The following is a 10,489-nucleotide window of genomic DNA, read 5'->3' as shown; positions in this document are numbered from 1 at the left end:
CGTGGCACAAAAAAGGTTGGGGACCGCTGGACTAGAGGACATTTCATGTGATGTAGACGAAATTTTGTGGCCAGATCCACAGAGATGACACAATGTAGACTGATTTCTTTTTTTTCCTCAGTGAAATTACTATTTCGTTTTGACTTGGAAATAAACACAAACTGACATAGCCTACCTTGTGCACAGAGAAAGCAAAAGCCAGATGTGTTTTTCATTCATACCATCAGTGTGTAGTTGGTGCACTGTGTGCTTATTAATTTGATGGCTTGTGTTTACTGTCTGATACAAAAATACCATTTTTACAAAGGTGTGGTGAGTTAAGCAAAGGTTATTCGCTTTTACAAGAAAACTACAATGTTTTGCTGATTGGGTGAAGAGTTTTCTTATTTGTGTGTAGAGTTTTGCAAAAATAGCCAATAGTTACAAAAAATGTGCTTAAGCAATCAGAAAAAACTGTAATGTGATGGCTTGTGTTAACTGTTGGATACGAAAATACCATTTTTACAAAGGTGTGGAGAGTTAAGCAAGGGTTATTCGCTTTTACAAGAAAACTACAATGTTTTGCTGATTGGGTGAAGGGTTTTCTTATTTGTGTGTAGAGTTCTGCAAAAATAGCCAATAGTTACAAAAAATGTGCTTAAGCCATCAGAAAAAACTGTAATAAGCACACAATGCACCAGCTACACACTGATGGTATGAATGAAAAACACATCTGGCTTTTGCTTTCTCTGTGCACAAGGTAGGCCATGTCAGATTGAGGTCATACTTTTGTCATAGGTCCATAAACATAGACGGATCCAAACTTCAAGTACTGGTGTTTATTCACACACATCAAAACAAACACAAGTCTTTATTTCCAAGTCAAAACGGAATAGTAATTTCACTGAGGGAAAAAAAAGAAATCAGTCTACATCGTGTCGTCTCTCTGGATCTGGCCACAAAATTCCGTCTACATCACATGCAATGTCCTCTAGTCGAAGGCACTGGGGAAAATATCTTCTGGAATTTTACATCTATGGTATTGTTGTGTTTCTCATTAGCATATGGCAGTGCTACAAATCTTTGTGCAAAGTGACTGTACTAACCGACTCTCATTTCAAAATGTCCTTATGATGCTTGCTACAGTGTAGCGGCTTGAGTTAGGCTGAACCCGTTGGCCAGCTTCCCTCAGGGTCACTCCATGGTTGATTACATGGTCCACTATTGTAGCTCTGATGTCATCAGCAATTCTATTTCTTACTCTTCTTACCCTTCCTCTCCCCCCTCCTCGTCCTCCTCTCCCCCCTCCTCATCCTGCTCTTGCTCCTCCTTGTCCTTGTTGTCCTCTTCATCCTACTTCTTCACCTCCACGTCCTCTTCCTCGGCCTCCTCTACTTCTCACTCTTCCTGCTCCCTCCATTGTACTTCACACACACAGCTTACCTGTATTATAGTGCTTAGGCTGATAGCAAAGTGAACTAATTATCTAAAACAGTTTTCACATGTGACAGTGTGCCAGACAGTTGGCAAAATAGTGTAAATAATGGCCATAAATGTGTATAGTTTTGCTAGGAGTGCGTTGATCATTTGGAAATTGAGTGTAAAGCAGTGAGTTGTGTTTACAGTTCTGCAAAAAGAGTGCTGTGCAGTGGATTGTAGCTACAGGTTTGCAAAGTGTGTGTTACAAAATGGCAAACTGAGTGCAAAGCAGTGTTTGTGCTTTTAGTTTTGCAAACTCAGTGAGTGGTTTTGCTATAAGTATTAATAGTTTTAGAAATTGTGCTATAAGAATCACAGTTGGGGTTTAAGCATTCAGAAAAAACTGTAAAAGAGCCAAGATCACTTTCTTTCCACTTCCTCCATGTAAAGGTTGGCTACAATAGGTGACACCGGGGAGCCCATGGCACATCCATGTTTTTGTCTGTAAAAACCCTCGTTGTATTTGAAATATATGGTGGTAAGGCAGAGGTCTAACAGTGTGCAAATCTGATTTTGGGTGTAGTTGGTTCTGTCTTCCAAGGCGCTGTCTTCTTGTAGTGGTTTTCTGACTGTCTCCACTGCCTCTGTTGCAGGGCCGTGCAGAGACGTTTAAAGGGGTGGGTGCTCAAAATTAAAAATTGGCACATTGAACCAGGCTGAATAACAACAACACACATTCATCAAGAATCTAATATGGGATCGCACCATACTATATCACTGTTGTGAGGTGGCGACAAGGCAAAGCAAACGTAGCCTATGTTTTACCTGATGGGTACATTGTTGCTGTTGAGGGGTTTCTGCTGCTCCTGCTGCTGATAGTGCTGGAGTGCAGAGCTGTGCTGATGTGAGACTGTAGACATTAAAAAGTCCATAGGAGAAATGGTAGCTGATTAAACAAGTGTCATGAGATAATAACAAAATGCAAAGAACATAACAAAATGCGCTTGGAACCATAAGGCAACAAAAAACTGTGAGAAATAAACTAGGCTCTGCCTGTAAATCTCTCTTTGCTTCTCTTCTTCCTTCCATCCCCTCATTTCATATAACACTCTTCACTTGCTGTCTATCTGAAAATAAGGCACAACTTGCTATTGCAATAAACTATAATTTAATTATCCACACCTAACAACTCCTGCACTTAATCTATAATAAAATGATGACAGAAAAATTTTATAGAAGCAAAACATTCCAGTTGTGCTTATTATTATTTTTATACTGGAATACCTCTCCAACAACTGGTACATGTGTTAATGTTACCTGTGCTCTTTGTAATCCAGCTGCTGAGGGATCCACTGCCTTTAGTAGCCTCACACAGCTCCTACTGTTTCCTCCTCATGTCCTTATCAGGCATGTCTGGACAATGTTATATCATTAGTAATTATTTTTAAAAATCCATATAAATAAAACACACACATGCACGCACACACAGTGACATTTTAGACCTTCTTCAGAATACTGTATACACTATGGGCATCATGGTGCTGATCCAGAATCCTTCCCTTATTATTTATTACTAGAGCTACAATAATAAAGCAATTAGGGGAAAAAATTAATAAATATGAAATAATGTATTTATGATGATTCCATTTGTTTCACTATCCACTCTGTGCAGGCAGAAAGTTTATTAAATGTTTAAACTGCAGAGATACAATAATTTTACTGCTGTAAAATCAGCATTTTAAAATATAAATCTAATATAATCTGTGTCTTAATGTATGTTCTTTAAAATACAGCATATGTTTTTTTTTTTTAAATATTATAATTATAATAATCCATAATTATGTGGACATGCATATTACATCGTTTTTAGTGAAATATAATCCCCCCAGAAAGGCAGGAAAAGCCCTGTAACTTACTTTAAAACTAAATATGTTCCCTAAAACGGTGACAGAGCTACAGACCCATGATAGCCTTACCCAGTTAGCCAGCAGCTGTGACCAGCACTACTTGTGCAGTTAATAAAAAGACAGGTAATGTTTGTCGCGCTGTTACACACACAGCACGCTCATTTGTTTCAGTTCGTCTGTTGCAACAAGACAGCTTACCAACGTGTACGTAATAAGCTAATACTCCTGTGTGCTATAGACTACAGTGTACGCTGTACACCTACTTACTGATTTTGTTGCATCAGTCTGTCTCTGAGTTAATTTGTGTTTCTCCTACAGCTCCGGACCGCTAAAAATGCGCGTGCTCTTTATGAGCTCGTTCCCGGCTCGTAACCAGCGCGTTCTGCCGTCAAGGGCGATCATTGGTTAATAGTGATCATGTGACTGATGCAAGCCAGATCCTTTTATTTAGCAAAACTGTGATTAATAGTTAAATATTATTGTTGAGGGGCACAGACAGGACTCCACACGCACACACATTAAAAAAATAAATAATTTTTTTTTTTTTTAAAGTTGCCTCAACAAAAGGGCACTTTGGGCACCCATCAGGAAAGGGGCGGGTGCTCAAGCCCCTCCAGCCCCCCCCCTGCACGTGCCTGCTCTGTTGTAGGTATGAAAGTGAAGAGAGAGACTACATCAAAGGACACCACAGTTTCATCTGGCTCAAGTGAAAGTTTCTGGACCTTGTCGGTGAAGTCGGTGGAGTTTATCATGTAATGTGGGGTGTTTCCCACCAGGGGTGCTAGGATGGAGATGTTAGAGATGTTGTAAGTGGCAGAGGTTATGCTGCTAACAATGGGTCTGAGTGGGACCCCTTCTTTGTGGATCTTAGGAAGTCCGTAAATACAGGGTATGGCATCCACTAGGTATAGACGATGATATGTATGGTGGTTGATGATGTTGTCCTTTTCAAGTTCTTGAAGGCAAGAGATTCCTTTCTTTTTGTAGCACTCCCACAGAGCTTAAATCTGGGACTGTCCACCATTTGACCCTAAAACTGAAGAAACTTCTCGGATGAGAGGTAAAACGTCTTCAAGCAACTTAAAGAAGTCCAGACGCTTTTCTTTCCAAGCTCCTTAGACTACAATGACCTGGATGACTGAGAACCTTCACAGTTGTCAGTATGGTGGAATTCTTCCATGATACCCTCCCTTTTTGAGATGGAAAGTATACGACTGAAACCCTTACACACAGGAAAATCTACTTCAAGCAATGAAAGGAGCATGTGGTAAGATAGGAGTGGAATCTTGCCAGGGCTGGATTCGGCATGCTAAAGGATTCTTTCCTCGTTACCTTGCAAGAGAGACCATACCATGTGATGTGGATGAAGTTCTGTGGCCTTACCCAGGACAGAGGCATGATACTGAGGTAGAATAAAAGATCTGAATATGCTGTAAAAATATATAATTTTTTATCTATATATAACTTATTTGCTGCAGTTCTTTTTTTTTTTTTTGTTAAAATGTGAGTGCAAGATTAAATAAATAAATAAATGAATAAATATTATTTTCCCGATATCTGACATTTCCAATGTTGGCATCCATTGCTCCAAAACAGAAGAGCTCACCTGTTGCCCTTTGCCCTTAATTGCAATTATGTGTGACGGGTGTTTACCCATGTGATGAGTTAGTATGCAAAGTAGGGCAACTGACTTTACAATTTTGAATGACAGTGTGTTTCTTGTGCAAACAGGAGATTTTCTTCATGAAAATTGTGCCAAATGCAAAGAATTGTGTGTAGTGTTTTGACAAAGTTTGATTAAAAACTGCATTTTTAGTGTAAAGCAGGATTGTGCTTGTAGTTTAGCAGAATTGGTTCAGGGGTTTCATCAGTTACATGTTTGTGTCTGAAGTACAGGTAATTGTGTGTAAACAATTGGGAAACACTGTGATATCAGGTGTCTAACATTAGGACAACATTTGGCAACCATAACACTTTCTGTAGTCAGTGTTTAGCTCACTGCATGACTTCTGATAAAGACATTAACTTTTGCTGAGTAAATGTGTAAGCACCATTGTGTAGCTATTCTCTCTCCCATGTGTCTGTGTCACTCTGATTGGTTAATCTCATGATGACTCATATGAAAAAATGTATTGACAAAAGCATTGAGTTTTTAACTCTCTTCATTAGTCTGTTACGGAGTATGTTAGAAAACCAAAGCCAGGAAACTGTTTTCAGCACACAAAGTTTTTATACAACAGAAAATGCATTCAATCCTTTTTAGTAATTGTCTTTGGCTGCTTTTTTATCTCTTTTTAAATCCTGTTTGTATCATATTCTCTGATGTTCCTCATACTGTAGTTGAAAGAAAACCAAAAAGGATGGAGGGAGATGTTATGAGGAAAGAAGAGGCTGTGAGAGAACGACTGCGTGGTTTACGGAAAGGGGAAGTGAAAAGTGAGGATTTTAGTTTACCTGAGTGTGCAAAATTGGGCGGCAGCGAGCCGATAGCCTTGCACTCAGATGGTGATGTTGTGATAGGAGGATTTTTCCCTCTGCATTATGCTGCATCTAAGCCAGAGTACAGCTACAACAGCAAACCTCAAGTTACATCTTGCAGTGGGTGAGTGTTAATATTATATATATATATATATATATATATATATATATATATATCTTTTTTTCTCTTTCAAATTTTCAATGTTTAAAAACAATTGAGAAAGAGAAAAAAAGATTTGGGGTTTTGATAATATTCCTGTGATTTCTGTATCACTTTAGATTATTTATTTATTTAAATTTTTTATTGTTTGTCAGCCTTTACCACACCGCGTTTCACTGGATGATGACCATGATTTTCACTGTGGATGAAATTAATCGTAATTCAAGCCTATTACCAGGTGTTAAACTAGGCTACAGAATTATGGACAGCTGTGACCATGTCCACACCAGTCTGCAAGCACTTTTTTCCTTAATCAGTTACTCCAGAACTGTGAAAAAAACAGCAGAAACTGAAAACAGCAGAATTCAAATGGAGGGATTAAACATGGCAGGGATGAAAAGGAAGCCTGGGATCATATCCTCAGTAGAAAAAAGACATGCTGAAGTTAACATGTCAAAGCCTAGGAGTCTTAAAGACGCAGAAAATTACATGAAAGAAAAATTAACAGTAGAAATGAAGACAAGGGAGTATTCCCCCTGTCTGAATTATTCTCCGGTGCCTGCTGTGGTTGGTCTTGCATCATCTACCCCTACAAGAGCTTTAGCTCACACACTTGGTCCTTTCAACATACCACTGGTAATAAATTGCTTAATCACATTTAATAATAATTTATGTTTAGAGTTTGTTTTAATTCAATATCATAAAATAACCTGTCTCTTTATAGGTGAGTTATTTTGCCACTTGTAGCTGTCTTACTGACAAGCATTTGTACCCATCATTCTTGAGAACTGTGCCAAGTGATCTCTTTCAAGTTAGAGGTCTCGTAAAGCTTGTCACTTTCTTTGGCTGGTTCTGGGTGGGCACAATAGGAGCTACGGTGAGATAAAGATTTTAATAAATCTCCAGCTAATCAGTCACATACAGGGCACAAAAAGAATCGTTAATATACACAGACATGATTTACAAGTTCTTTTTGGGGATACATTTCAGGATGATTACAGTCTTTATGGTATCCAAGCATTCTCTACTCAGTTTGGACAACAAGGTGGGTGTGTGGCATTTCATCTCACAATCCCGACATCACCCACAGTGGCTGAGATACAAAAAATGGCAGACAAACTCCAGAGGTCAACTGCTCGGGTTGTGGTGGCATTTGCCAAAGACGTAAATTTGCTAGATTTGTTTTTAGAAGTAAGTATCTCAGTTGATGTATTGTGTGGCTTTCCCTATATTGTGACAGATTTTGTAGTGTTTTAAACTATATTATGAAAAGATAGGTATTTCAAATGAATTGTTTTCACATTAATCATCATTTCTTTCTGTATCATCCAGCTTACCCGGAGAAATATGACAGGGATACAATGGGTAGTCAGCGAAGCCTGGATGACCGCTACTCAGCTGACCACTCCTGACTTCCATAATCTTCTAGAGGGAACACTGGGTTTCTCCTTCCCTGGAGTCAGCATCCCAGGCTTGAAAGAGTTTCTTCTGAATGTCCGACCATCTCCCAAACCAGGAATGGAGTTGGTCAATATGTTCTGGGAAGAATATTTTGGTTGTAAGCTAGAGTTTGAAAGAGACAGAAGTGAAGAATATGAAACTAATACTGTGAAAAACTACAAACTAGGCTCTCAAAACAATTCTGGTTTCATGGTCGGGCTTACTGTGGGACAAAGTTCATTTAATATGTCAGTTGATAAAAATAATGAAGGTGCTCTGAAAAATCCTGTATGCACAGGTTTAGAGGATCTGAGTTACACAGATAGCAGTTATAGTGATGTATCTCAGGCCCGAATATCCTATAATGTGTATAAAGCTGTGTATGCCGTTGCCCATGCTCTGCACACTTTCTTAAACTGTAACTCAACAGGACCTAGCGGGGGATTGTGTGAAATGCACAACTCATTTACAAATGGTCAGGTAGTTGTTCATTTGTTTGTGAAATAATGTTAAATATGTTAATCAAGCTTCAGATTTTTGTTTTTTTGTCTTTGTTTTTAATTTATTTCATGATGAATTTGTATCAGGTTTTTTATTAACATTTTTTAATAATCTTTTTTATGTAGTTTCTTCAATATCTGAAAATGGTGAATTTCACCAACCAGTTTGATGAGAAAGTATATTTCGACTCCAATGGAGAGCCAGTCCCTCTCTATGACATCATTAATTGGCAAAAGGACAGCAAGAATGAAATTAGGTGAAATGCCATACTTCAAGTTAACTTTTTAACTTTTTGTTAAGATGATCATAAGCCAAGAACTACACTTGTTGTATACATTTAAGGATACCAATATTGTTTTTAATGTAATGTTTTTGCATTTATTGTTTTGCCTGACTGCATTGCATTGAAATTATCTCTTCTTTTTTCGACTAGTTTTGTCAAGGTAGGAAGTTATGATGGTTCAGCTCAGCAAGGACAACAGCTGCAGATATCGAAGAACACTATAGTATGGACAACAAGACAGTCACAGGCGGGTCATAGTTATCCCAAACCTATTATTTATGTTACTTTAAATGGTGAAAAGTCTTTGGTAACCATGTCAAATCCTTAGAAATAACCTATTGGTTCACATTATTATATCTTTTTTCTGTTTCTTCTTCAGGTTCCTGTATCTCAGTGTAGTGTTCCATGTCCCCCTGGCAGCAGGCAGGCCACACGCCAAGGAGAGCCCAAATGCTGCTTTGATTGTTTGCCCTGTGCAGATGGAGAGATCAGCAACCAGACCGGTAGCCCATATATGATTTTTTTTTTTCACAATGGTATTAAAGTTATTTAAAATGACAGATATGTAATGAATAGTTTCTGACTGTTTACATGGATATTTCTGTGCTCTGTGTTTTCAAAGGTTCCACTGAATGTATCAAATGTCCTGAATACTTCTGGTCAGACAAAGAAAAAGTGAAATGTGTTGCAGGGGAAGAAGAATTCCTGTCTTTCAGTGACACAATGGGAATTATCCTGGTAGCAATTACCTTGCTGGGATTCATACTGACCACCATCATCACCATTGTCTTTCACAGTTTCCGCTTTACACCCATCGTCAAGGCCAACAATTCAGAAATAAGTTTCTTGCTTCTCCTGTCACTCAAGCTCTGTTTCCTGTGTTCTCTGGTGTTCATTGGTCAGCCGTCTTGGTGGACATGTAGGCTCCGCCAGGCAGCATTTGGGATCAGCTTTGTCCTGTGTTTGTCCTGCCTCCTTGTTAAGACCATTGTGGTCCTCCTGGCTTTCCAGACTAATGTACCTGGTTCCAGGGGTCGGATGCTGTTTGGGACATTCCAGCAGAGGATTTTGATCTTGTGCACTACAGCTCCTCAGGTGAAAGGGAGAAAAAATGTCTGCAACTTTGACATCAGTTTGTTTACATTGTATAGTTTTAGATTGTGTTCTTCTATTGTTTTACGTCACCCTCAGATTTGTCTCTCTACTGGCTGGGTGTTGGGTGCACCTCCCTTTCCATTTAGGAATTCAAACTACCAAGCTATAACTGGAAAAGTGAGTAAGAAAACTGTTTCTGTATTTTCTTACAAAGCCTGCCTAAAATATTGTAAATGGACATATGATATATTTTTCAAATGTATAATTTTTATAAAAAAAAAAAAAAAAAAAAGATTTTGTATCTCAAAAAAATTGGGATGGGGGCAACAAAATGTCTTGCAATTTCCTTATACACTGATGATGTCATAGCCACTATAAATAGGCCCGTCCCAATCTTTGTGAAATTCATTGTTGCCATTAAGTTTATAATTCGCTAAAATGGTACATTTAATCAGTTTAAAGATTCAATATATGAATAAAGTGTTAGTACATTTTAATTTATAAGATTCATAAATTAAATTCTTTCATCTACTGTTATTTATATTTTACATAATCAACTTTTTTGGAATTGATTTTGTATTTATTTTCATATTGTCATTAACCATCAACATAATAATATCTTACACACAGGGACTTTAACTGGTAAAGCAGACACAAAAGAGTAAATAATTATAATCACATAAAATGTACCATCTCTCAAAATCCATTCTAACAAATTTCTGGACATCTTTAGATTGTTGTGGAGTGTAAAGAGCCATGGCCTCCTGGGTTTTACCTGCTCCTTGGTTACATTGGCCTACTGGCCTTTGTCTGTCTTCTCCTGGCATTTCTTGGTCGAAAGCTACCGGACACATTCAACGAAGCAAAGCTCATCACCTTCAGCATGCTGATTTTCTGGGCTGTATGGATTTCTTTCATTCCAGCTTATGTCAGCTCTCCTGGGAAATTTTCTGTGGCAGTGGAAATATTTGCTATCTTAGCATCCAGTTTTGGGTTGTTACTTTGCATTTTTGTGCCTAAATGCTACATCATTTTACTGCACCCTGAGAGAAATATTAAGAAAGGCATGACTGGAAAAAATCCAAGATGAACATTTATATTTTACATTCTTTTTCAGAGTTAATAATTTATCATTTTATTATGCCACATGATACCACATACCATACCACATGAGATGTGTTTTTCCCCCCCTATTACTTTTATTTAGTAATTTATTTAGTAGTATTT

The 10,489-nt window shown here is 38.0% G+C and overlaps 1 protein-coding gene across 1 annotated transcript; it reads left to right on the top strand.

Annotated features, from left to right (window-relative positions):
• The first annotated feature begins 5,665 nt into the window (after nt 1-5,665).
• Nucleotides 5,666-10,352, top strand: LOC134640610 (extracellular calcium-sensing receptor-like). Its single transcript, XM_063492520.1, has 13 exons — nt 5,666-5,907; nt 6,099-6,259; nt 6,425-6,579; nt 6,668-6,820; nt 6,934-7,134; nt 7,276-7,528; nt 7,655-7,863; nt 8,010-8,140; nt 8,318-8,414; nt 8,547-8,670; nt 8,790-9,262; nt 9,359-9,439; nt 9,996-10,352. The coding sequence occupies exons 1-13, from the start codon at nt 5,666-5,668 to the stop codon at nt 10,350-10,352; spliced, it is 2,637 nt and encodes an 878-aa protein (XP_063348590.1).
• The last annotated feature ends 137 nt before the right edge of the window (nt 10,353-10,489 follow it).

The sequence above is a fragment of the Pelmatolapia mariae genome, linkage group LG14 (genome assembly GCF_036321145.2).
Source record: "Pelmatolapia mariae isolate MD_Pm_ZW linkage group LG14, Pm_UMD_F_2, whole genome shotgun sequence".
NCBI classification, from domain to species: Eukaryota; Metazoa; Chordata; class Actinopteri; order Cichliformes; family Cichlidae; genus Pelmatolapia; species Pelmatolapia mariae.
Note: the sequence above shows the minus strand (reverse complement) of the source record. Positions and strands in the feature narration are given on the sequence as shown.

What these genes read in the sequence shown, in the direction of transcription:
- LOC134640610 (XM_063492520.1), top strand. Translation starts at nt 5,666, where the DNA reads ATGGAGGGAGATGTTATGAGGAAAGAAGAGGCTGTGAGAGAACGACTG. An exon ending in AGAGTTTGAAAGAGACAGAA is followed by an intron (nt 7,529 to 7,654) that starts GTGAAGAATATG and finishes AAAATAATGAAG; the next exon opens with GTGCTCTGAAAAATCCTGTA. An exon ending in AGAGATCAGCAACCAGACCG is followed by an intron (nt 8,671 to 8,789) that starts GTAGCCCATATA and finishes GTGTTTTCAAAG; the next exon opens with GTTCCACTGAATGTATCAAA.